Source organism: Netta rufina (genome assembly GCF_964035555.1).
Source record: "Netta rufina genome assembly, chromosome: 5".
NCBI classification, from domain to species: Eukaryota; Metazoa; Chordata; class Aves; order Anseriformes; family Anatidae; genus Netta; species Netta rufina.
In genome coordinates, this window is record NC_140128.1 from 43130160 (window position 1) to 43157675 (window position 27516).

Consider the following 27516-nt stretch of genomic DNA (forward strand, 5'->3'; position numbering starts at 1 on the left):
TTTCCTTGAATTGGATGCAGAGAGATTCAGCAGTGCTTGTGTGGTATGATATGCAGATCAAATTGAGCTCACCTAAGTTACTTGCATTTCTGGCAGTCCTTCCTGGTGCTTGACAAGTAGGAGGGCACTGCCAGAGATTTCAATTTTCTTTCTTTCACTTTTTTTGATGTAAACAGCATGTTAAACTGGGCTGCAGAGCGAGTCGGAGAGTCGGCAGAGGAGAATTAGATGATATTCGTAGTAGTGGAATCGTTCAGGCATGGCCTGGGCTTGAGCGTAACCTCTATCAGCAAACTCGTTTGGATATGGAAAGTTCAACTGCTGCTTTTCTTTAGCTGCCCTCATTTGGTGTCTGTGCAGGATTGTTTATTCTGTCAGCAAAATCATGTGGGTCGGTGGTGAATTCTGGTTTCTGAAATCCAAGCAGGGAGCCTGAGTGAGAACATGCTGAGTCTCTTCTGTGGCAATCTAGTTCCTTAATGCCCAGCGATTCACTAAGTCCTCTGGGGCTTGGGTTCACCTAGCTTGTGCTCAAGGTGCTGCTTCTGCCAGGTCCTCAAACAAAATTCTCAGTGGTCCTCTCTGATTTTGATAGATCTGAGGCAGAGCCACTGGGCTGAGGCACTTCACTGCTGGGACCTCACGCCTTCAGTGAGGCCAGATGCTTCTGAAGTCAGTGCAGAAGATCCCTCATAATTCTTAAGTATGTGAATATGACAGCCCGTATTAAAGAATTGGCTTAACTAAGGGGAAACCTGCCCTAAAGAGCTGTCAGCCCCAAAACTAGGAGCTCAGTCACATGCTGAGGGCCCAGTAAGAAGACACTTTACAAAAAGGTGCAGCTACTTTGCCGAGGCGATCGGCTCCGGGGCAGACGCGTTCTGCAGCGGAGCGGGGGATCGGGCCAGGCAGGGCTAATTTTTTTCCGGCATCGAGCCTACTGGAGGGAGCCGCCAGGACCCGGCAGCCCTCGTGAGGGAGGCTGACGAGGCGAAGGCGGAGCCAGCAGCGCCCCCTCCCCAGCCATTCAAAAGCTGCCCCTAGGGAGCGCGAGCGACCAGGAGCGCGGCGACCAGGGCGGGCAAACAGGGCGTGGCGCGTCAGAAGGGAGTGGCGCGGCAGTTAGCGCGGCAGTTCGCGCAGGAAGGGCGCGCAGGAAGGGCGGAGCCCTCCCCCTACACACAAACAACACCTCGTTAACAACAGCCGTAGCTAGGTGATAATGGTCGCCACCAGGCACGGCGCGCTCTCCAGGAAGTCGGTACACACGCAGACCGACTACCCGTTAAAAAATGCCGCAGTTCAGGTCACCGGATGCAAGGAGTGTCTGAGCCTGTTGCTACCATCGGCGGGAGGCAGTGAAACTGCGTGCGTGAGGTGCGAGCAGGTGGATGACCTGCTCCGCATGGTGGCGGAGCTCAAGGAGGAGGTGGAGAGGTTGAGGGCCATCAGGGAATGTGAGCGGGAGATAGACTTCTGGAGTAACTCCCTGCAGGGCCTCAAGGGGAGGTGCCGAGGTGAGACTCCTCAAATGGGGGCGGACCCCCTGCCCTGTCCCCGTCGGGCAGAGGGAGGGGATCTGGGAGCTGAGGAGGAATGGAAACAGGTCCCTGCTCGACATCGCAGGCGATGCCCTCCCCTTCCGGCCCCACCCTCCCAGGTGCCCTTACACAACAGGTTTGAGGCCCTAGAGATTGAGAGGCCGGTGAGTGAGGAAGAGGTAGCAAATGTTCCCAGGAGGATGCCTGGGGCGAGGAGGTCGACTCCGCGCCTCAGGACTGCCTCCACCAAGAAAGACAGGAGGGTTATTGTTGTTGGAGACTCGATTCTTAGGGGAACAGAGGGCCCTATTTGTCGGCCTGACCCTACCCGTAGGGAAGTCTGCTGCCTCCCTGGGGCCAGGGTCAGGGACGTTGCCAGGAAGCTTCCTAACCTGGTACGCCCCTCTGACTATTACCCCCTTTTGATAGTCCAGGCGGGCAGTGATAACATCGAAGAGAGAAGCCTCAAGGCTATCAAAAGGGACTTTAGGGGACTGGGTCGGTTAGTGGATGGAGCGGGAGTGCAGGTGGTGTTTTCGTCCATCCCTATGGTGGCAGGGAGGGGTTCAGAGAGGACACGGAAAGCTCACCTGTTAAACACATGGCTCCGGGACTGGTGCCAACGCAGAAATCTTGGGTTTTTTGATCACGGGGCACTTTACTCAGCACCTGGCCTGATGGCCGCAGACGGGTCCCTATCTTTTAGGGGAAAAAGGATCCTGGGCCAGGAACTGGCAGGGCTCATTGAGAGGGCTTTAAACTAGGTAGGAAGGGGGATGGGGCTGAGGCTAGGATTGTTGGGGCTGTGCCAGGGGGAACAATGGCAAGGCTGGAGGATAAGGCTATGGCCCAGCTGAAGTGCATCTACACCAATGCACGCAGCATGGGTAACAAACAGGAGGAGCTGGAAGCCATCGTGCGGCAGGCAGGCTACGACTTGGTTGCCATCACGGAGACGTGGTGGGACCAGTCTCATGACTGGAGTGCTGCAATGCCTGGCTATAAGCTCTATAGAAGGGACAGGCAGCATAGAAGGGGTGGTGGTGTGGCTCTCTATATTAGAGAGTCTTTCGAGGTTGTAGAACTCAAGGTTGGGAATGACAAGGTCGAGTCCCTTTGGGTTAGGATCGGCAGGGACAACAAGGCTAGTGTCCTGGTCGGGGTCTGCTATAGACCGCCGAACCAGGATGAGGAGACGGATGAGGAATTCTACAGGCAGCTGACAGAGGTTGCTAAATCATCAGCTCTTGTACTCGTGGGGGACTTCAACTTCCCTGACATATCCTGGAAGCACAACACAGCCCTGAGAAAGCAGTCTAGGAGGTTTCTGGAGAGCGTGGAAGATAGCTTCCTGACGCAGCTGGTTAGTGAACCTACCAGGGGTGGTGCCCCGCTAGACCTTCTCTTCACAAACAGAGAAGGACTGGTGGAGGACGTGATCGTCGGGAGCTGTCTTGGGCAGAGTGACCACGCAATGGTGGAGTTCACTATTCTTGGCGAGGCCAGGAAGGGGACCAGTAAAACCGCTGTATTGGACTTTCGAAGGGCTGACTTTGAGCTGCTCAGGACACTGGTTGGTAGAGTCCCTTGGGAGGTGGTTCTGAAGGGCAGAGGGGTCCAGGAAGGCTGGGTGCTCTTCAAGAGGGAAGTCTTAATGGCGCAGGAACGGTCTGTCCCCACGTGCCCAAAGACGAGCTGGCGGGGAAGAAGACCGGCCTGGCTCAACAGAGAATTGTGGCTTGATCTTAGGAGGAAAAAGAGGGTTTATAAGCTTTGGAAAAGTGGGCAGGCCACTAAGGAGGACTTTAAAGAAGTAGCGAGGCTGTGCAGGGACAAAATTAGGAAGGCCAAAGCTCATCTGGAGCTCAATCTGGCTACTGCCGTTAAAGATAACAAAAAACGTTTCTATAAATACATCAACACAAAAAGGAGGACTAAGGAGAATCTCCATCCTTTACTGGATGCGGGGGGAAACTTAGTTACAAGAGATGAGGAAAAGGCGGAGGTGCTCAATGCCTTCTTTGCCTCAGTCTTTAGCGGCAATACCGGATGTTCTCTGGATACTCAGTACCCTGAGCTGGTGGAAGGCGATGGGGAGCAGGATGTGGCCCTCATTATCCATGAAGAACTGGTTGGTGACCTGCTACGGCACTTAGATGTGCACAAGTCGATGGGGCCGGATGGGATCCACCCAAGGGTACTGAGGGAACTGGCAGAGGAGCTGGCCAAGCCACTTTCCATCATTTATCAACAGTCCTGGCTATCAGGGGAGGTTCCAATCGACTGGCGGCTAGCAAACGTGACGCCCATCTACAAGAAGGGCCGGAGGGCAGACCCGGGAAACTACAGGCCTGTCAGTTTGACCTCAGTGCCAGGAAAGCTCATGGAGCAGATCCTCCTGAGAGTCATCATGCAGCAATTGCAGGGGAAGCAGGCGATCAGGCCCAGTCAGCATGGCTTTATGAAAGGCAGGTCATGCCTGACGAACCTGATCTCCTTCTATGACAGAGTGACGCGCTGGGTGGATGAGGGAAAGGCTGTGGATGTGGTCTACCTTGACTTCAGCAAGGCTTTTGACACCGTCTCCCACAGCATTCTCCTCAAGAAACTGGCTGCTCTTGGCTTGGACTGGCGCACGCTTCGCTGGGTTAGAAACTGGCTGGATAGCCGGGCCCAAAGAGTCGTGGTGAATGGAGCCAAGTCCAGTTGGAGGCCAGTCACTAGTGGCGTCCCCCAGGGCTCGGTGCTGGGGCCGGTCCTCTTTAATATCTTCATCGATGATCTGGACGAGGGCATCGAGTGCACCCTCAGTAAGTTCGCAGATGACACCAAGTTAGGTGCGTGTGTCGATCTGCTCGAGGGTAGGAAAGCTCTGCAGGAGGATCTGGATAGGCTGCACCGATGGGCTGAGGTCAACTGCATGAAGTTCAACAAGGCCAAGTGCCGGGTCCTGCACCTGGGGCGCAATAACCCCAAGCAGAGCTACAGACTGGGAGAGGAATGGTTGGAGAGCTGCCAGGCAGAGAAGGACCTGGGAGTGATGGTGGATAGTCAGCTGAATATGAGCCAGCAGTGTGCTCAGGTGGCCAAGAAGGCCAACGGCATCCTGGCTTGTATCAGGAACAGCGTGACCAGCAGGGCGAGGGAGGTGATCATCCCCCTGTACTCAGCTCTGGTGAGGCTGCACCTCGAGTACTGTGTTCAGTTTTGGGCCCCTCGCTACAAGAAGGACATCGAGGTGCTTGAGCGGGTGCAGAGAAGGGCGACGAAGCTGGTGAGGGGCCTGGAGAACAAGTCCTACGAGGAGCGGCTGAGGGAGCTGGGCTTGTTCAGCCTGGAGAAGAGGAGGCTCAGGGGTGACCTTACCGCTCTTTTTAGGTACCTCAAGGGAGGCTGTAGCGAGGTGGGGGTTGGCCTGTTCTCCCATGTGCCTGGTGACAGGACGAGAGGGAATGGGCTTAAGTTGAGCCAGGGGAGTTTTAGGTTAGATGTTAGGAAGAACTTCTTCACTGAAAGGGTTGTGAGGCACTGGAACAGGCTGCCCAGGGAAGTGGTGGAGTCACCATCCCTGGAAGTCTTCAAAAGACGTTTAGATGTAGAGCTTAGGGATATGGTTTAGTGGAGGGCTGTTAGCGTTAGGTTGGAGGTTGGACTCGATGACCTTGAGGTCTCTTCCAACCTAGAAATTCTGTGATTCTGTGATACTTTCATTAGGGCCATGTCATCAAGCTTTTTGGTACCTTAGACTTGAGACAGTTGGCATGGACAGTTAAGATCTTCACCCTGTTTTAATCATGAAGAAACCAGGCTGTCTACTTTAAACAGACCTAAAATTGGAGGGACGGATGACTTGGATGCTCAGAAGTCAGAGAGTAATGTCAAGATGGGCCTGTAACTCTTGCGTGTTTTTTCCCCCCAAACGAAGACTGTTGGTAATGATCTACAGAGAAAAAATACCCTTGCCACATGCCTGCCATTCTTTGTGTTATGAATTGAATAAATGCAGTATGGAAATCACTTGGAAGAACTAGGGAAACCCACAATACTGTATGGAGCCTTTGGACAGGTTCAACACTGTTCTTGTACAAGCTTAAGTAAACCTGCCTGAAGGGACTGGGGTCATTCTTGCTTTATGCTGGTGTAGAGCAGAGCAGGTTTGGGCCCTTATTGCCTCCTGTTTGCAGCTGTGGTGTAAATCTTGCTGGGTTGCTTAGGGGGAAGTGGCCTGTAGAGCCCTGTTGGCAAAGTTGGCTGTGGTGTGATGTGTGTGTAGCCATGGGTCCTTCTTCAGCTGTCTTTTAATTTGGTGAGAGCTGGGCTTAGCATGATGTGTGGCTGTCATGAAGACTGTAATGTAGTAAAGTCATGTTTGTTTGCATAATCTCATGGCTTTTGATCTGCATAATCTTTTTATTTGTGTACATGTGCTCTGCATCCTTCACAGAAAGCTTAGAGCTTGACTGTCTCCGGTAAAGGGATCCCAGTTATTAATTGGTGATGCCTTTCTGCTCTGCAGACTGAAACATATTTCCTTGGGATTTTTTTAAATTCAAAATAAGCTTAAAATTAATTTGTAGACTGAGCGTTAGGAAGCACAGGTCGAAAAGTGGATTTCTCATTCCGTAAGTGAATGGCATATATGCAGTTTTTAGCCTCTTGGCTTTCAGTTGGATAAAATCTTTGGTGTGGCTTCCTTTGGTGAGGAGATGGGTTATCAGCTCATCCCGCAGCACCAGGGTGCCGTCAGCCTTCCCAGCTGCTTACAAAGGGCGCTCGTGGCCCTCCCTGGTTAGTGCTGGTCCAGCTCAGCAGTAATTTCACTAACCTCAGTTACTCTTCTCCTTGTTCCCATGCTTTTAACCAAGACAATGTATTTTTTTTAGTCTCATCTCTTTTGTTTATTGACTTGAGCTCAGTTGTTTTACTGCTGTCAGTGTCACCAACATAAATATGTAGCTTATGAAGCCTGGTAAAACGTTCACTGCATAGCTGGAAGCTCTGGTGTGCTGCTTGGGAAGGACGTCCTTGGTGATTTCCTAATAGGATGGGGAAAGGCTTCTAACACAGAAGAGGGGAATGCGTGGTAAAGGTCAAACAACGAGAGCACTTGCTGTCGGTAAGCTGCACAGCATGGTTCTGGATTATTTAAGTAGGGAACTCAGAGCTGTGTCAGAAGGATAAAGGAGGAAGATGTGTTTCTGTCTCTTGGTGAGACATGCTCCTACATAGTAGCCAGCACAGACTGACTGCCTTTTTATGAGATGTATTTGTTTTGGAGAAGCAACTTCCAAAAGAATTCTCTAAAGCAAACAAGCCATCAATGTAAGCAGTTATGAATGACATGTGTGATTAGACCTAACTTAGCCACATTTCATCTAGCCATACCTGTGAGATTTCCAAGAGGTGATGTTGAAAGAATAACTCATTTTAGTAAAGGTCTGAATTTTGCAATAAGATACCTGGATGCTTACCCAGTTCACTGACTCACTCTGGTGTTTGGGGACACAATCTGTGTGGAGCATGATGTGTTATGTAAAGACTGAACCATGAATTTGGGGTGGATGTGTTGCAGGTGCAGACTGGTCAGCGTGGATTGATGGGTTCTGTGCGTCTGCCACTGTAGAATAATCAAAAGTAGGAAACAAACAAATTTTCTTTTCTGCTCAGTTCTAAGGAGAAAGAAAAGGAGCCTTTCAAAAACACCTCAGAGGTACTTGTAACCTTTTACCAAGCTGCATGCATTAATCCTTATTGTTTCTGTACAGCCGGTTAATGTTACCAGCAGAATAAGCAACGGTGTAGGAAGACCGATGCCCTGATTCAGAAGGGTGTTGAGGTCATTAGGTCCATGCTGGCTGGTGCACATAACCCATAGGGCCCCTTACATCTGGGAATATAGGTCTTGGGAGTTTGAGTTCTGTGTCTTAACAGGGTACATGTCACTGTCCCATTTATTGTCAGCCATAGTCCTGATAAAATGCCTTCTCGTATTTGGCACCAGAACAAAACACATGAGAGACATAGCTCATCTCAGGCATCCTGCAGAAGAACTGGTATCACATTCATTAAGTCACGGCAGCTTTCAATCATGAGGAAGCACACCTGTCAGCTCTCCTTTGCTGTTGTATCTTAATCATAGCACAGTGCTGCCTGTGATTTTCAGTCAGAACTGGAGATCTGCTGTACTTGTTGCATTGCACATTGTACCAACTCATCGCCCTGTGCTAAGCGCCCTACACTCTGAGCAGACAGAGTGAAGGAAATAATTCTGCCCCTCGTCACAGGTGGGGATTTGAGGCTTGGAAAGAAAGAGAGTGAGTGTTGATGCAAAGGGAGCTCATGACAGAGAAAGAAGTTGGATTTGGACATTCTGGAGCAATAGATGTAGCACGGTGCATGCACGTGTTGGCAGGGGAAGCACGATATAGGCTGTGTGATTCTTCAGTGAGCTGGGTTTAGGTACAGGTCTGAGCTAGTTAACGCCCTTTTCTTTTTTCCTGGCTTAACTTTCACCTGCATCAGTTCTGTGAGCTGGGCTGCTATATGGACAAGACACAATTGACAAGGAGGAGACTGAACTGCTGCTTGTAGCATTGAAGTGCACATGAAACTACAGCACGCAACTCTGTCCAAAGTTTAGGGTTGCTATATGTTTTTTTTTTCCTTTGATTTACTTTGTGTCTTAGGTACTGACGCACCCATCCTTGATGGAATCAGGCACCTGGTGCCAATGAGATTCACTGACATTTTCGCTGACAGTGAGGATCACCCAGCTAATCCTGTTAGCAAGGAGCAGGGATGCATGGAGAAATGTTAGCTTTCTGCCCAGGCCGTACCCCTGGCCATCTCACACGTTCTGGAGCTACGTGCCACCTCCTTCCATTCCCTACGTGATAATTTACAAGAACTCGGCAGTGGAAAAATCTCTAAATTTGAAGGAGTAACAATTTTTGAAATGATTCCCTGAAGCTCAGTAGCTTCACTTCACTTCACAAACGAACAAACCTCTTATAAATACCTACAGGAAAAACAACCAAAACCCTTAATTACAAAAGATGCCTCTGTGCTTTCAGAAGCTTTGCCTTGTTTTCCTGTCAGGCCTCATTTCCACCAAGGGATCTCTTTCCTAAGGCCAGCAGGACTGCTGTGATGGAGGAGGAGGTAAATGCATGTGACAAAGGACGAGAAGGGGCAGAGCCCTGCCTTGACATTGACATAGATAATGGAGTTATTGAGCAGTTAGTGTAAAAGTTGTCTGTTTTCTCGAGAGAGATGTCGCCTGGCATTCTGGTTGCAGTAACAATAATTATCCTTGGACAACATTTATACTTGCCATTTTCACCAGTTCAGTTAATGCTCCTAGTTCCTTTTGGCACTATTTGCAGCAGCCTAGAAGAGGTGTTTAAGAAAAAAAAAATCTAGCTATGTTGAGGTGCGTGTTGTCTGGTCACCTTGGTGGAGATCATTGTCAGGTGGGGGTTTTCAAGACATTGCTATTTATAACAAGAAAATCAATTCGGACGCACATATGCTCGTGTAGCATTGCCAGAGCTTAACCTTCTCTCTGGCCTCTGTTAGGAGTACTCAAATATTTTAGCCAGCAGTAGACATGGAAGTCTGGTGTTCCTAGTGTGAGCAAAACAGATTTTTTGCTATGAAACTTGCGTGCTTTACATCCAGTATGTACAAAAGGGCAGATATAAATGTTTGATGTTCTGCATTATGCCGTTCGTTAAGGCGTAGTGTTGTATACTAGTAATTACACATGTTAATAATAGAGGAGAACTGGATTCTGACTTTGGGTGCCCTCATTAGGAGGGGACAGCGTATAAGTGGTCCTGGGAGGCTTTATTAATTGGAGAAAACTTGTTTTGTAGCATCTTCCTGGCCTTCTTCACCTTCTTCCTTTTTCACCAGGAGGGAGTAATTTCCTACTGCTTATGCAAACACCAGATGAGATGCTACTAGTGTAGGTCAGCACCGCTGCTCAGTGAGAGAAGCAACTGTGGCTCAGCTTCGGTGGTTCAGGGCCAGCCTTTCCCCACCTTTTGCCCCCTTCAGCCCCACTGCGCTTCTGCATTCCTGAATTCATTGCAGGAAGGCTACAGGGAGGTGTGCTCCCACACAAAGCTGTGCATCCTGTGATGCTTCATCAGAGGCTTCCCTGCAAGACCTAATATTCACAATCAGGGCTGTTTGGAAACATCATGTCATATGGCAGGTACAGACCACTTTCCATGTTTCTTCAGGAGCCATGTGTGTGCACCTGTAATTCAACACAGAGACATTAGGTGTGGTTATCCTGCCTCTGGAGCCCTTTTCATGTCAGAAAACTCAAGTAACTCTCTGGATCTTCAGAAAGATCCACCACAGGCCCTCTGGAACTAAGTTTCCTGTGCATACAGCTAATTATTTTGAGATTGAAGCAGCACCTTTGAAGCATGTCCATGAAATACATAATTAAAGTATTTTGTGTTCGATCATACTGTTAGACAGCTAATTGAAAATCACATTGTGTCTACATAATGAGACAAGTAATGTATGCATTTGTGCACTGCAGAAATGACTTGTCCCATAGTCTTTTCCCCTTTAATTGCTGCGATGGCAACTGGCAGAAGAGGACCACGTGCTGGGCTGTCCTTGATCAGCAAATCTAGCAGACAGAGGTACTGTTAGGGACTCCAGTGAGCTCAAATAAAAGAAGCCCTGGAGGACGGGACTGCTGCTTCCAACAGTTCCTGTGCAGATGCTGAAGTAGCTCAGAACATGCTGGGTTTCCTGCTAAGAAGTCAGTGGCTAGCATGGCATCTGCCTGGGCCTCATTAATGAGCAGATCATGTGTATTTATGGCGAGGAGTTGCTGGAGTGGTTTTGGCCTGTGGCTGCCTGCAGGACCCTTTGCGATGCCCAGCTGGCGGTGCTGCAGCGGAGCGTCCCTGCAGAGCAGGCGGTGTTTCCCCAAGTGCAGGTCTGGGGCTTGCCAAGCTCCAAATAGCATCCGCACGTCTTGCAAGCAGTGGGTTGTCCTCGGTTGGTCTCATGGGGATCTGGTGACTCAAGAAGCATTAATGGCAAGGAGCGCATCCCTTTTTTAGCCCCTGGTGTGGTTTTATTCCTTCAGTATTTCTCTTGCTCCCAGTGGCTGGGAAGTGCTGTGCTATGTTAATCGTTGTCATGCCATGAACATGTTTGCGTCTAATTCTCGGAAGGTAAGGACACAGGAAGGATTCCTTTGGCGCATTCTCCACCATATGTTGTGCATTTGTAGAGGACAGGTGTACCCTGATCCGTGAAGCAATTGGTTTGCCTATCTTTCTTGCTGCAGTGTATAAATACAGGGAGAGGCGAGATTTATTGTATTATGCTGTATAGGTGTTTGCAAGAGCGAAGGTTCCTGGGGAAGAATATTAATCTAAGAGTAAACATATTTGAGGAGACTTCCAGGCTGGCCCTTCCCTCTGTAATACACTGGTGGCAAAAGCCAGAAAGGAGGACTCTGGGAGCTCACCTCCACCTAAGAAGACTCTGAGCTGGAGCAGGGTTTAACTACAGTTGATCTCACAGCCTCATTTTTATGTTGATGACTTGCTGTTGTCAAAGCAAGAACAGCTTCCCAGCTTACTGGGTCATTCATTTGGCCACAGAATTGTCTGGAACAAGCTAGTGACCATATATATACTCCCGTACATGTGCTGTGCATGAAACATACTCGGTAATTTTTCTCAACCTGCAGTCACATAACTAGTCATGGCTTTCCTCAGCAGCCCTTGTACTTTCTGACTTGGAAAAAGATGTCGTAGCGCATTAGTGCCAGGGAGACAAAGACGTGTAAGCAAGTCTGCTGATGCTGCTTTTTCCTTTTGAAATCCTGCAACACATCCAGGGGTTTAAGACGCATTTTCTCAGGGGGTTCCCCTGCCCTGAGTTCCCTGCTGTTTACCTTTTGCGGTTACAATTTTCTGATTACAATGGCACAGTTTTGGGAAAGGTTTTAAGCGCTTCAACCGCCTTCAAACCTTGTGTTGCGCAATTATTTTCTGCTGCTGCTGGCGCCTGACAAAGATCTGGTTTCCAAACAAAGGCATAGAGGCAAATGAGGCAGCAGACCTTGCAGGAGATAGAATATTGTCTGTGTGATTAAAGCTCTTTTATTAGGCTGTGGTCTGTAATGGGAGAGAAAAAGCATGATCTCCGCTGATCTGCATTTTAAACGCTGTTGAGGATTAGCAGAGGGGCAGCAGATGCACCTATTGAGCTGTAAAGGACGGGATTCAAAGCCGTATCGTGCAGATGGGAGATTATTGTCCTGCGTTTCCCTGCGTGTGCCAGCAGTACTCCCGCGGCACGGCACGTCTCGTCTCACCACCGTCACCCCACGCAGCGCTGAGCCCACCCCACCCCGGCGTGGAGCTGAGCGGATTCTCGGCCGCCCTGCACAAGCCGAAACCGAGCCGTGGCAGCCATTCTGCTGCCACCCACGGGATCCTGCCCTGGGTACCCGATGGATCGCAGTCTGCCTTCCCCACCCTGACACAGGCAGCCTTCCCATCCCTTCCCATCGGAACAGCTCGCTGTAACCACGCTGCCTGTCGCTGTGCCACGGGCAGCCCTTTTCCTGGGGCACAGCAAGGAAAGTGGCGGGGAAGGGCAAAAAGATTTTCCTTCGCTGCTTTTTCTGTTCTTCTGTCATCACTTCCAGGAATCAGCATCCCTTCGCCTAGCTGAAATATACCATTGTAGTTTCTTTGCCGTTGTTGTTTTCATTTAGTGGATCATAAATTTGAAAGCTCTTCCCCCACATGTATGCATTTGTGTATCACACAGCGAGGACCCCATTTTCACTCTCGGCTTTTCTGCTGTAGCTCTGGAACGGATCTGGTGACACAGATGGAATTATTCTCCTTTTATCCTGCTCTGGTAGAGTTGGGGATTGTCTGAAATTTAATAGAAATGATGGTGTGCTGGACAATTTGCCCTTTTTTTCCTTTTTTTTCCCTTTCAGTTTTTACCTGCTCACACCAACTTAAAAGGTGATTGTGGTATGTCCTTGGTTCTCAGCTCTGCCACAGGGTTTCACTGTGACCCTCCGCAAGTTACTCACTTTCTGTGTGCCTCAAGCCTTTATGTTCAAGCAGAGAAATGGTGTATGATTATACACACGCACCCTTTGGCGGCTTTAACTATTTGGATCATAACCGTCTACCCCAAGGCAGGGGTAGCACCTGTGCTGTGGGTGCGTGACGGTTATCAGAGCAGACTTCTGGTTTGAGGTTGAGTCTTCCAGTACGAGCAGCAGTAAGAATTCCACAGGGCTCTCATTCGTGTTAATTCTGTTACATATTTTCTCTTTAAAAACTGTCCTGAAATATGTTTAGGAGGGTTGACAGTTATTAGGGAAAACAAGTATTTTCTGCAGCATCCCATTCTTGTGATAAACGTGTCACAACATTAGGCTTCCCCTGTGGCAGCCTGGATATCACCTCATGCTTTGAAACCAGCTTATATGGGAGCAAGAGAGAGGAGGTGAGAGTGCAAATTCGCATTTAAGTGTAAATACGAACCTCTGTGCTCCTTGGTTAGTGTTGGTTCTACCTTGTATACCTCAGTAGCTCCACCACTTCCTAGACACCTGCATTTGTCCTAAAGGTAACTAAGCTGAATGTAGATTTCCCCATCACACCCCTACTTCCCCAGCTTGAAGAGCCGAGTCCCCACATTCGGCAGCAGCTCAGGACCAAGTCCTTGAACCACAAGGCAGGGCTCTGGGTGCCAGGAGGGGAGTGCAAACGTGGCGAGGATGCAGCGGAGGCTCGGCTGCAGCAGAGAGCTCTTGTGTGGGGAGGTTCTGACCTGGGGCTGCTCTCCTGGCTGGGAAGAGGAGGATTAGCGGAAGAGCAGAGTTGATGAATTGAAATCATTTATATTTAAATCAAGGTGATTTAAGTAGCAGCTTTTTAGTATTGTTTAAATCAGCAAGGACAAAAGCTTGATTTCATTTACGGATTCCATTTTTATTTGTCATTTAGTAGGTTTTATCTCTTTCCATAATGAAAGGTTAATTTTCAAGTTGGTGGCTGTCCAGGTATGTTGATTTGCAAAGGAAAAAAAACATCTTTACGCAAAATTCAGTATTCTTTTTCTGTGGTTAGAAAGACATCCTCTACCAGTGTCCATTCATTGAAACCATAATGTAGTTAATGTGCAATGATTTGCATTCTTTTCTAAAAGATTTTTTTCATTACAGATCGACTGCCGTTTTCTACTCGCTGTAGATGGACACATTCTTTATTGGTTAATTTGCATGACCATCTCTTTGGATTGGAAATTCAAGTGGCATCAAAGTGATACAAAAAGCTTAACAGCCATTGTTTATTATCCAACCGTGATGGTTCCATTTTGGAATAAACATAAAAGGAAAGAAAACAGAAAACTGCTTGATTTAAACAGTTATGCCGGCGTGTCAGGTACCTGTAGCCAGACACCTTGCATCCAGGGTTATTTAAGTTCTTTATTTTAGGCATCTTCATGTAGTTGTTAGTAGGATTTACAGCTGATGGTGTGGGCAGAGGGAATCCTTCTTCATTTTTGACAGTTTAAGCACACAGGACACAGACGTGCCTTAATTCCCTTTAATCTGACCAGAGGAGAGCACCTCTTGCTCTTTCTCAGCTCTGCTGTACTCAGCTGTGACCATGCTCAGCCTTAGTTTAGACGAACGCTGCGTGAGAAGTGAGACTGTGCTTCTGCTGCCTGGAGCCTGCTGGGGCTTCTGTCCCGGGGAAGGGGAAGTGGTCTGGTGCTGAGGACTCCACAAGTCGTGTACCTGCAAGTATAGATGGTCCCTCGGGAAATTTAGGACATGGCCTCCTGCAGCTGAAGTCTGGGGGGTTAAATCTGCTCCACGCTCTACCGTTGTTAAGGTTCAAGTTATGTTACAGATGTGCTTTCAGGCCTGCATTTCTCCTGTCTGTAGCCAGTCATCTACCTCAAAAGGACGTGTTGTGGACCCGGGGTGGGTCTCAGGAAGCAGATCCTGTGTTTATGGCTGTGCAGTCACACCATTTTGTGACGCTACCCAAGTCACTCCAGCTAGCAGTGCTTCCCATCCCCTGCTTTTCTGTCCAGCTGACCCACGGGCAGTGTTTTGCAGCGGAGTTCCCAGCATCAGACTTCCCAGCTCTGTTTGGGGACCAATGCTTTCCTTCGTTTGTCCTTTGCTAGAGTTCTCAATTCTCTTTTAAAAGTCTTTTTCAGTCCTTTCCAGGTTGTGTTTCTTTTTTAATTATTCCCATAATAAGATTTGGACTACAACCTCTAGCCTTTAGTATCTGGAGCACAGAGGGTCACAGAGAAATAATGTTCCTGCCGGATGCCTGCCCTGCCAGATGAATGCTGTACAACCGATGATGATTCCCTTGCTCAGGGAGAGACTCTCACATCCCCTACCCTATGCAACTTGCCATAGCCTTGAGGTGCGAGTGGCTTGACCCGCAGTACAAGTGAGGAATAGCGTGGCACTTCCTACTCATTTAGGAGGCTCATAACATAAAGCTGAAGTGTGTAATGTTCCTAAGCGCCAGACAGTATTTTCTGTGTTCTTTGCAGGCAGGATCCCTTAAGGCCATTGTTTTTGCAGAAAGTGATCCATGATTTGTCTAATGCCATTATTGCCAGTAGTACGCTATTGTCTCGGTGTGTTTATCCCCTGTGTACGTCGGGATGCTGAACAGGCACAGCAATCTCAATTATTTGTGAGCCGCCTCCTCTTCTGAGCATGAGCGACTCTGAGTCAACAGCGAGCTCCTCTGCGGCTCGTGTTTGAGCCTGAGCTGTGCCGTGCAGCCTCCTCGGAGGGGCTGCGGCTCGTCTCTGGCAGTAGGATTTGGAGGATCCCAAGGAAGTCGGTGGCCTCACAGCAGTGTGCTCGTGGGGAGAACCAGGTCCTTGTCTGGGAGTGTCATTCCTGAGGGTTGGGGTTTTTAGCTTTCCCTAGACTTTGTAGCTTGTATGGAGAAGGTGCTTACTGGTCTTTTGCTTGTTTCTATCTGCTTATCCAGGTTTACAGCTTGTCCTTCTGCTTAAGCTGATTTTTTGGATTGAATCTTCTTGAGTCTTCTGACACCTCGTGCTGGTTCTGTGGGGCCATGAAATACAAATAGCAACAGAATAGAAAGCAATTGGGGAAAAACCATGGGGATGAGATTCTCTGTTGACATCTGGATAAGCTCATTCACTCTTTATCCATCTTTATTGTAGCTTTGGCCTTGAACTAGTGTTTGTGGGGAGTGAAATTTCGGGATGGTTTGCTGATACCAAGAAATTACCAGTCTGAGTAAAGGCAGAACCCATTCCTGTGTCAGGAAGTGGAACAGTAACAAGCTCTGTAGATTTGAGAAGGACAATCCCTGCAGATTTGTTTTGCCTTAGTGGTGGTAGTGTAACACAGTAACAATTGAGAACAGCTGCTTCTGGCATAGCTGTGAGCTCTTCTACAGCAAGGTCTTCCAGCTTTCCTCATTCTCTGCAGCAGCACCATTAGAGGAAGCAAGGTCTGCATGGCTGTAGTTTGCTGATGAACAAACTCATCTGCAGATTGCTTCAACAGGTGAGTCTGTACAGATTTCGTTGTTCAGCATCCTCTCCAGTGAATTCTTCCAGAAGAGAGAAATTCACCGTGGGATCTCCCACCAACCCAGGGAAGGGTTGTTGCATAGAAATCCGGAAACAGGAGCATGACACAAAAATGTGTTTTGGCAGCGCAGTTCTCATGCCACTGTCCTCTTATAATGGATGGCTCCTGCCTGAGATGGAAATTGCACTGTATTTCAGGACATACTTAGCCACAGCTGCTCTGGTACAAACATCCAAGTGATGAAGCTGTGTATCAGAAGGTGGGTTGGGGTGTGCATGTTTGTGTTTATCCAGCCACCTTTCTTTTGAAAGGAAATTAAATTCACTTTATTTTCTTTCTTCTTTGTGGAGGCACAGCTGAGCTTTCTCTCTAGAATTACATTGTTTCTCAAAAACCTTACCTTAAATTAACGAGGAGCTTGGGCCTTTTCTGTGCAGGTGCATTGAATATGACCCCCCGCTTTCCTCTCTCGGTGAGGAACCGAGCGAACTGGTTGTAGTGAAGTTTGTACTACATGTGCAGGCAGCTCCTGTTCTTCTCGGTGCAGAAGTCGATAAATGCTTTCAGCTCCATGCTGTGACCTGAGCCATTAGTCTCACATTAAAGAAAATACTTCTGAAAATTGGGGGTTTTATACGCTTGTTTCTGTTCATTAAAATGATAATAGTCTAATTATTCTGACCTTTAATTCCTTTTGCTTTGACTTTCCTTTTCTTAAGCCAGAAATCAGTTTTCAAGTGGTCTTTCTTCCCATTGTCCTAAGCCAGAGGCTTGGGGTTTCTTTCTCATATTCAGTATAATTAAAAAAATGTTATATGCTAGATTTCCTCTACCTTGAACAGAGAAACATCTTAGGAAGTGGGAAAAGCAGTCCATCACAATTGTCATGAGCTCTCTGCCCTCACAGTTTTATTCAGTGTGATGCACGCGCGCCACTACAGAGGGCAGAAAGCTCTTAAACCATTTGCTCAAACTGGGACTGCGTAAGCCCACGTGTAGCACTGTAGGAGTCACATTAAAAACCAGAATCTTATAAGTGAGATTTCTTCTGAACCCTCTTGGAAGGTCTCGGTATCATTTTGAAAAAGGCATCCACACACAGAGCAGCGAAGATGAGCTGTCCCCACTGTGCTCTTACCCAAAGGTGGGCCTGACTCACCTCTTGTACATGATAATGGGGTAGTGTGTGGTGGGATGACTCCCCTGAAAATAAATGAAATGACATCAGTGTAAAAGTCTCACTGGCTCAAAGTCTTCCCAAGGCAATGATACCCTTTCCAGCTCCTTTGGAGGCTGTTGGCAGAGTAAGGAAGAAAGCCCCAAACTGGAGAGGGAAATCCAGGGGAGCTCCGCTTGGAAATCCAAGATCAGCCTCTACTTCTGCTGGGTGCAGAGCAAGTTGTCTTTGGGAAAAAATGTCGCTGTAAAACCGTCTAGAGGGTGCAAGAGCTGTCCTGTCTAGTTCTACCCTGGCTGCATGCGAGCCCTGTCCCACTGCCTTCAAGAAGCCCTTTGGGAATTTGGGGTAGCGGGAGGTGCTGCATGCGCACAGGACCTGCGTTAGGCACCCTGGTCATGGCACGGGTGCAGGCAGAGCTAAGCCCCATCACTTCTCGAGGCACTGGTGAAGCACAGTGTGCTGGCAGTCAGTGCACAGCTCCGTAGGAACCCGTCAGGGGGCGATTAAGGGATGTCAGAGGGCAGGGTAAGCTGCGGCAGTAGATGAAGTGTTCTGCGGTGAGCCTCATCGTGTGAAGAGCACGACCTCTGTCTTCTGTAGAAAGGCTTTCCTTGCTTGCCCCTCTTTTTAATGAAGTTCTTAATATCCACAGAGCCTGGCTGAAACAGGCCCGGCTGCTCGGAAGGTTGGAAGGCCGTCAGGAGGAGGCAGGCAGAGTTAGGATGGAAGGGTGGTGAGGAGAAGGAGATGGGAGAAATGAGCATGGAAAATGGGATTAATATCAGCTAAAAGCACATGTGAGCAACTGTTTTGCCCTCTCTCTCCTCCTGTCTTTCCTTCCTCACCTCCTCTTGCCCTGCTCGCAGTGTTCCCTCATTATTAGTGCATCAGTCCTGCTCAGTGGATCACTGGATACCGTGGCTCATTACCCAGACGTTACCTAATTATAGTGACATGTTTCCTAAAGGATATCTTAGGCAGGATAGACAGAGCTCTGCTGGCTTCCTGCTGTACCTGAAAAAGGCTGGGTTTGGTCATCTCCTGACAAACGAGTAACGAGGTCTGAAGGGGGGCGCGCATCTCCGCGTTCCTCAAGGAGGGCTTTGCAAGGGGGCGTGCAACTCTGGCTGCTGGGTCTGCAGCCTCAGGGATGGCAAAATGTATACAGATATATATTTCCTTTTCTTTCTTTTTCATTTGAAAGCTGGGAAGCCACTCATCTGTGTCCCTGTTGGCAGGGGTGGGGGTGCCACCCCAAGGCTTCCACACTCCCAGGAAGCTGAGGTCCGTACCTCACCGACGGCAGCAAAGCTTAGTCTCTTGGGTGGATTTGTATGGGAACAAAGCCTTGAGCTGAAACAGAAGCTCAGCCCACTGGACATCACAAGCTGCTGAGAGCTCCCGGAGGACTTGAGGAGTTTGTTGGGGTTTGGCTGTTGAGTAGCAGCGTTTTACAAAAGCAGCATGGCTGTGCCCACCAAGCTTTGTATCCTGCTCCCCTGGGGAGCCTCTTCAGTTGTATGGGTGTGCGTGGCAAGATGGGAAAGATGGTGTGTCAGAGGGACTCAACAGCCACGTTCTTCACTATATTCAGCGGGCACAAAGAATTTCTGAGAAGTATTGATTTATGAAATATTGTAAGAAAGAGACCAAGATAAAAATCAATAGAGGTGATGTTGGTTCTGTGTGTTTTGATCCTGCTGAGCTCGGAGGATGATCCTACCATAATCTCTGAGGCATACAGTGTAAAACCGGCTCCTGGTGAGCTGCTGTTTATCTGTGTATGTGTCTGTGTCTCTTGTTCTCTAGTATCAGGCATGTGGATCCAGTCACATCTGAGCTGATGCGTTGCTCTCGCCCATCTCTGAGCGCAGGCGCGCATCCCTTGGGCTGCCTGGGCCACACACGTTTGGCAGTGCTCGCAGCTCAGGAGAATCAACCTGGGCTGCAGCAGTTCAGTGCACAGCTTCCCTGGGCTCCGAGCTGAGGCGTGTGAATCCCAGCACTGATGAACATCTCCTTCCACGCTCCCGCTGAGCGTTTGAACTCTGGCTTCAGTCCTACTGTAATTACAGTTTATTCAATTTAGAAATGGTTATTGCATGAGCCCTCAGAACAGCCTTTTAGCACTAGAATCTCTCTGTAGAACAGCTCATGGTCAAATTATTTCATTACCAGTGTGGGTAGCTCCATCCTCATCCTTTTAGATTTGTAGACAACCCTATACCTCCTTTCCCCACATGCAATTATAAATTGGTACTGTGTAATTTGTGTGTCACTTGATATAAGACTGTTTATTTTAAAGTCAGTAATTAGAGATAACAATTGCTATAGAAAAATAAACATCTGCTCAACGAGAAGACTTGAGCAATTAAGGGCAATTATTGGTTTCCATAAGTAGGATGCTCGGTAACAAAGTTCTTTCCAGTGCAGCCAAGACGAGCATAAGATGCATATTGTAGGAAACCAGAAAAACAGTGTGCTAGAAAACTTGGGACGTAAAATGGAAGCTATTACTAAGAAATAATCTAGAGCTTTCTTTCCAGATTATATTTAAAATGCAATTTTCTTGGGTGTAATATGTAAAACTTGCATAGCATTTTAAACCCCATCCCACCCCTTTTCTAACGTTCTTTGTAAGGATTAATCAGTTAATCCTTCTACAGTCCTTGCAAGGTAAGTAAGTGTCATTATCCTTATTTTACGGCTATGGAAATCATGTTGCTGTGGGCCACATTTTAATCCATCTTCCACTGTTGTAGATCTAAAGCAACTTCAGTGCAGTCAGCAGAGTTAGGCACTGTGACTGAACTGATTTAACCCTACTTGAAACTAGAGTATTTGAGAAGATAGCTGTTGAGAATAAGGAGCAAGAATGTTACTTTAATATTAGTATGCTTTACTTGAGTTATTTTAATGCTTTTGTTTGCTTTAAGGATTGATTCTCTAAACTGGCATCCTTGAAGGTCTACAGATCTTGCAAATATCAGTGTGTGTAGTTTTCAGGTATCTCATACCTGTAAATAATTCTCAGATTTATAACAGATTTATAGCTTCCAATTTGTGGGGATAAATCACATTACTTGTGTTAAAAATTATATGTACAAAGCTCATAATGCAGCAACTGTGTGTGCATACTGAGCTGTTTAAAAAACAGTGTCCTTGGGTTCGTTCAGACTAAGATTTTTGTTCCTCCTTTAATTCAAATAATTTGTTACCATACTAGTCTGAGTGCTGATGTAAACCACAAATGCTTGTGTCCTGCAGTGCCTAGATTAACATTTGTTGGGTATTCAGTGACTTGAATTAATTGGCAATTAGCTAGCTCACGTTAGGAGTAGTGCTTCTCTCTAGACATACCATTCATTGCTCATCCAGCCAAAAGAGGTACTACAGGCCAGACCAGGGCTTTCCCCTTTCCTTTTTTTAAGGAGAAGTTTTTTGACGCTGTGCTTTGTCATAAAATGAACAAGCAATGGGAGACATGCAGAGGATCTTCTGAAATCAGGGACTGGTTTCCCTATGGCAGAAATTTACTGGCACTTCCAGACAGGGCTTTGGGTTGGTTTCATTTCAAATGAAAATGAAAGGCCTCCACGTGCCAATGGAAAAGCACGTTTATTAAATGTAGCAAATGTAAGTAACAATTTATTCCACTTGTTGAAGTAGCTATGGGCCTTATAGTTAAAAAAGTGTTACTTGTGTTTAACATTTCTAAAAGACTGTGGGAGCATTATTTGTTGACACGGAGCATACCACAAGCTTCCCTGTGCTCTTCTTCCTTGTAAGCCGTCTTTCCCTTGTGCCATCTGGAGTTCCTGTTGCTTGTTGGTTAAACCTGTGACTTTTAATTATAAATGAAAGGCCAGCGTTAGCTTACACATCCCCTTGCTTTTCAGTGTGTTCATTTTTCCTTCTTAAGTCCCCAGCCTGAAATTACGGAGCTGTTTGGGTGCAGTTCAGTGGCTAAGATCAAAAGCGGCCCCGTGTTCACAGCTGGTAAGAAGTGGCAGCCCGTTTGAGAGCCCCGGGGTGTCAGTGCCCAGAGCTGCCGGTGGCTGCAGAGCTGCAGTCTGCCAGCAGGAGCGAGTGCCTGGCAGCTACCCGGGGCGCTGGGGAAGCAGCCGTTTGCAAGCGCTCCATTCCCCCCATTTCTCAGATTTCTTGCCAGGACAGACCAGAGTTGGCTTTTACAGTCGTGAAGATTACTCGCCTGCATTTGGGGGTTAATCACGTCTGAAGCAGACATGTTCAAACTCTGTTTGTTGCCTTGGTAGTCTTGCCTTGAGCCAAGCCAAGGCGAAATGCCCTCTTAGCAGCAGCCGTGGTTCTTCTCCTTTGGGGACCACACAGGAACTTCTGCCGGGCCAAACATACAGATAAGCTCTACAAGTAAGCACCTAATGTATTGACACATTGGTGCTGGGGGTTTGCTGTAGACCTGAGGTGCTTGTTAACAGCAGCCACGGGAGAACTGGAAGACCCCCAGCCCCTACCAGGGCCCTACAAACAGCACCTTGGCCTCTTGTTTCTGAGCGTGTGTTCTGCTATTTCCATTTCAGGAATAGCTCAGCAGTTTACTCACGTGGTTGCTTCTTATTCTCTCTAAGGATCTGTCATTGTACTGATATATAATACATCGTGAATGTTTTATGTTCTGTATGCCAGTAAAGAGCTGTGCTGACCATCAGGAGCTCACAGGAGTCAGATGCCTGTAAGTCATCTCTGAGTTGTAACTCCATAGGCTGGTATTGCCAGGACCAAAGCTGAAGTCCAGAATACAAGTCCTTCCTTGCCCCAGCTCACTTTGGATTTTCTCCTAGTACTAGTAGGACATTCTCCTATAGGTGGGCTTCTGTCAGGGTTTTATTTTGCTAGGGTGGCATGCAGATGTCAAAGGCAAGGGGGAGGCAGGGAGGCACAGCAGAGCAACAGGTTTTATTTTTATCCGAAAATTGCATTCACTGAATTTACTGCTGTGAAAAGTGCTGTCTTGGGCTGTTCAGGAGGTTGTCTCAGAGTTATCTCCACAAAACAGATAACGGTGACAGTGTATTTTTTTCTCAATTTTTAATGTATGTATTAAGAAAAGAGGAAAAATGCATTAGATCTGACAGGCGTTTTCTCATTTTGTTCTCTGGTACACTGGTGTAAATCAGAAATGACTTCCTGAGGTTGGTGGAATTAATTCAATATAAAATCATTCTGATAGTGTGTGATTTTGTGAGGTGTGTAAAGCCTTCTAATTGTTGATTTATGTCATTATCAGAGTAAACAGAATGGTTTAATCTTTATTTCTCAGTTTCCGTGGTAGGTGAGTAGCTGAAAGGATGCTGTGAAGATCGCCTGTGCGATATGATGGTGTCCCCGGAGTTGGTGGTGTGGCTTCAGTGACTCAATGCCAAGGTGCTGCAGTGAGGACAAAGGAAAAAGTAGTTTACAGATCAGCCAGGTGCAGTGGGACAGATGTCTTGACTTGGGAGAAACAACATTTAAAATCAAGTCTTGAAATGTGAGGTTCCATTTTCTTTGGGGGAAGAGAAAGTAGCTGTTTGCCACCTTTACTGGCCTCTTAAAATAATGAGTCTGCCGCATGTTACAGTGCAGCACCATGTCACATATCCTGGGAGTCTGCGTGTGAATGCCTGAGCTAGAACTTCTTCAAAGCTTTGGCAATGTAAGGGGAGGGAGTTCAGAGCGATGCAAAGAGCGTGACGCAGAGCTGTGATTTGTGTTGGAAGCTAGAAGAAAGCAGTAGGCACGGGTTGAAGCCGTGTGCTTACACCGAAGATGTGCCAGGCAGGCACTGTCCAAACACAGAGCAAAGCCAAAGAGAAGCAGAAGCAGGGCTGCAGAGGCTGGGAATGGTGAACCCAGAGCCCATGGTGCTACAGGTAATAAAATAAATGTACTGAGTGGACAAAACTCAGGCATAAGAGTGAGGATTTTCTGGACATCACAGCATCTTCCCCCAGCTGTGCTCCCCGGCTGCTCAAGGCAGAGGCCAGCACATTGCCACACAGTTTCAGATGGAGCTGTCACCGTGCTGCGTTCTTAATTTTTGTGACTCGGTTGTGTCATGGCTGAAAGTGAGGGTGTCAGCACTTAACCAGATGAGACTGAAGGATTACGTGACTGGAAATATCCAGAAAACTTGAGCGCACCGTAAAAGAGAGATGACTGGAAGTGAGTTGGGAGGTTATTTCTCGGCATAATAACCCGTGCTTAATTGTTCAGCACCTGTCATTAACCGTGCAGTAAAAAGATGAACAAATATCTGCAGGAGATTGCTGGAGCCCCTGATGAAACTCCAGTTCACTTCTCTGGGGACAGCTTTGAAGTAAGGCAGTGGTCTATGTGTTTCATCCCTTGAAGAGAAAGTATAAAGTCCTGTGGTCGTCATTTCTCTGGCCTGCAGATCTGTTGTGCTCACTTTGCAGATAAAGCAACGCTTTTTGCTTTGGCGTTTGGGACAGGGAATGAGGTCAGGATCTTAAAAGGCACCCAACCCAGGAGCTGCCTGCTGAGCTGGACTTTTTCTTACTGCACAGTATCACTGCTAAGAAATGCTCTGCGAAGCCCTGCAGGTCTTAGTGCCACCAGGGAGGTGCCATTTCTTCCTCAGGTTATAAATGAGTTAAGCCAAATGCCAGCTTGGCACAGTGCGTGTGGAGCGGGACGGAGTCCAGCCTGCTAGGTGGTGTGCTGCGTGCGCACATTTGACGGGAGTAAAAGCTGAAGCAAACAGATCTCACTTGAATAGGCCAGCAAAGTAAAATTTTTCAGGGCAGAAATTTTGTTAATGGAGATAGAGTGGAGAGCTCGGGAGACTATGTTTAACTCACTCATGGGAGATCTCTTGATGTACTTTAATGCGAGTCAGCAGATTCAGATCAAAATTCTGCAGACGATAATACTTTATGTTACTTACCTCTTTCTTTTAATTCTTGGAGTTTTATTCCACATTTTTTGATAGCTCAGACATCCTGATCCTAATGGGAATACTGGTATCCTTTTGCAAATAAAACCGTTTAGCTGCACTCTTGTGTGAGAATGTAGATATTGACAAGGATATAGTAAATAGTAACAAATAAGAAGAACTTGGTATTGTATCCACACATGCTGATGTACCTCCATTCCTCTGTCGTGTTCATCATGGTGTTAACCTTATACAGCAGGGTAAGTCTAAAATAGGAGGAGAAAACTCGATTAAGTACCTGATTAAGATTTTATTATGAACCTGAAAGTTTTGGAAGGGGCTGGAAGAAATGTAGTGACCATGTCTACACTGCAGCCATTTGACCAACCAGTTCAGTAGATTTCTGAGCTTTCAGTGATGCCAGGTGTTGGCAAAGCCCCCAGCCTAGTGCAGTTAAATTGGCAAAAGTTTACTTCTTACTGGTAGAACGGCATTTCAGCAACAATGCAGTTTTGATGGGAGCAATTGCAGCAGCGTTAAGGATGCTGGCAGCTTCACTTCCAAGTGGTTGCAGTGTAGGCTGCAGGGTCTTCATTACTCACAAGATTTCATCTGGCAGGAGGAGGGACTAATGGAAATTTGTTTGCATATAAATTGCCAACTGCTGGGTAACGTACAGAAAAAAAGTACTGCTGGGTAACGTACACAAAAATCTCAACAGTCGATAGCTTTAACTGATTGTTTCTTTCTGTTGTGCTGTTTCTCCTGCAGGGCTTGTGAAGTTGGGGGTTCACTGTGTCACATGTCAGAAGGTCGCGATAAAAATTGTCAACAGAGAGAAGCTCAGCGAGTCGGTGCTAATGAAGGTAATTTTCTAATGGGAGATTAAAAAAAAAAACCTAAGTTCTTGGCGTTGTTTTCTGTTCCATGCAAAATTAATATCTTTAATTACGTTTAACAAACATCCCTGTCAGTACTAGGATTATGCAGAGCATAATAACAATAATTCAGTTATGGGGGAGGCAAGGGCAGCTGAAATTAAACGGGAGCACTCCTGTGCTTTGAGAACAAAATTAATGGTCAGCTGCAGAGTTGTTACTTCTCTGCTGGGGCAGCTGTGTGTTGGGCATCGTGAGTTTCACCGCTAGAGCAGGGCAGAGTGGTTGCAGTGTGTTGCAGACAGAGGGGTTCACATGTCAGTGGGAAGAGATTTAAATGAGGTTGGTAAATCTCTTGTTTGTATACTCCTACTGCTCGCTCTTCTGCATGGGTTCGTTATGATCTGATGTGCTGGCATCCACGATTGTTTTTAAGCTGGCATAACTCTGTTAGCAAACCACAAAGCTGTGACATTGGAAGCGACCAAAGAGTCTGTCCCAATGACAGTAGTGTTCAGAAGAGCTTAATTCATTATCTAATCTTGTGATATACATCTCCTTACACAAATGTCATTGACTGATCTTGGAAACCTAAAAAGAAATAATAAAAAAAAAACTACTTGCATAAAAGTTTATTCATGCGATTTGGTGACGTGAGAGGGTAAATTCAGGTTGTGGGGTGGAGCAGAACTGCACTGCAATCAACAGAATTCCATCAAGCTGTCACCTCCAAAAACCACTAATGGATCTGCAGACATCATAGAGGTAACTTCCCTGTGAGCACATGTAGCATTTATCTTTACACTGCCATTTCTTGTATGTACATGTCTCTGCCAGCTGTTTTCAAGCACAAGTATGGCGACCTTAAGGAGAAAAAAGAAAAAGGAGATTAAAGGAAGATGCAAACAGTGAATGCTAGGTGTACAATGTAAGTTTATTTGTTCAAAGAATGATTCTGAAAGTTGATACTCAACTGTAATGTGCTCAGACTTATCCTTGTGGAATTTCATTGAAGTATTCCATCTCCTGCAGCACTGTGGGTTCAAACAGTGTTCTAGTAGAGACCAGAAATTAGAAAGTGAAATAAATAAGAAAACTGCAACCTTAAAGGGAGATTCACCAGATGAGTGGAACACAATGAAAATGAAAAAAATGTGTAAATGGTAACATCTGAATGAGACTCTAAAAACTTTGAATATTTTCCAGAGGAGCACAGTAGGAATATTTTTAAAAAACATGAGCATTATGTTAGCTGAGAGACACTCTGGCTGGTATCTGTATCAAAGATTTTATTTACCTCATTGATTTTCAGAGTAGGAGGCAAATCACAGAGCATAGCAAAGTGAGCTCTGCTTTCGTTTTGTTGCATTACCTCAGTTGTAGTATGAAATCTGAGTAATGAGGTGATGGCTAGGCCCTTGTTTGCACAGCCGCATGCTGAAGAGTGCCATGTTTTCTGTAAGCCTGTACAACATCCTTCTCAGGAGGAAACCATGCATTGTGTCGTGATCCTCATTTTCAGACCATTCACGGTGAGATTTTCTCTTTCAAGGATTCTGTTCTCCATACTCAGGAGGCTGGAACAGCAGATGGGATTGAAGTGGTTAGCCCAGATCTTGCATAAACTCGGTAACCAGATGTCTTTCCAGGAATGCCCTGTGTCTGATGGTCAGAGACAGGGCTTTAACTTCTAAGTGAATTCGGAATTGAACTGTGCTGTTAGCCAGCTCAATCCAGCTTGGCAGCTGGGGAAAAAATGCTCCAGCTTTCGGCAGTCCCAGTGTGACCATTGCGAGGCAGAGCTGACAGCCTGCTGCAAGGAGTCAGCAGCCGCAGGGGAGCAGCCACCAGGGAAGCCAAGCTGTGGTGGTGTGGTGGCATTCCTGCTCGCTTATCAGCCAGATCTTCCTGCTCGCTTATCAGCTCCAGTGACTCTTTGCCAGTGGGCTGTGCAGAACAGGCCCTGGAGCCGCGTCAAGACCACAGCTACTCTTCCAAGGCAGGCCCAGATTGATGGGTTTTGCTTTAATCCATCCTTGGACAGAAAAACTGGATCTGACAAATCCGCGCACCTGCCGCATGGAGCTGTAAAACCACAGTGCTGTGGCCATTTATCCTAGAGCATAAGGAAGAAGTCTGCTCAGAGTCCTTTCAACATCTAAAATGACAGGCATGAGCACATGCAGCAGGCTGCTTTCTCCTGCCATCGTTATGCTATTTTGACTTGCTACTTACAGCCTTCATTTCTCCAGTGTTTTTGCAGCGAGCATTTCTTTTATTCTGTGCAGTCAGGGAACTGTCCCTTCTTTCTGCAGCTGCTCTTCATCTGAGCTGTGCAAAATTGAGAGGCATTTGGTAAAGTGCTT

At 47.2% G+C, this 27516-nt stretch overlaps 1 protein-coding gene across 1 annotated transcript in view; it reads left to right on the top strand.

Moving 5' to 3' along the window:
- BRSK2 (BR serine/threonine kinase 2) overlaps nucleotides 1–27516 on the top strand; it is a gene marked incomplete at both ends in the record, with an annotated part of 302732 nt that overhangs the window by 124193 nt on the left and 151023 nt on the right. The window contains one exon of the mRNA XM_084288363.1: nucleotides 25044–25138. Within this exon, the coding sequence (XP_084144489.1) occupies nucleotides 25044–25138 (95 nt within the window). The remainder of the gene's footprint in view (nucleotides 1–25043; nucleotides 25139–27516) is intronic.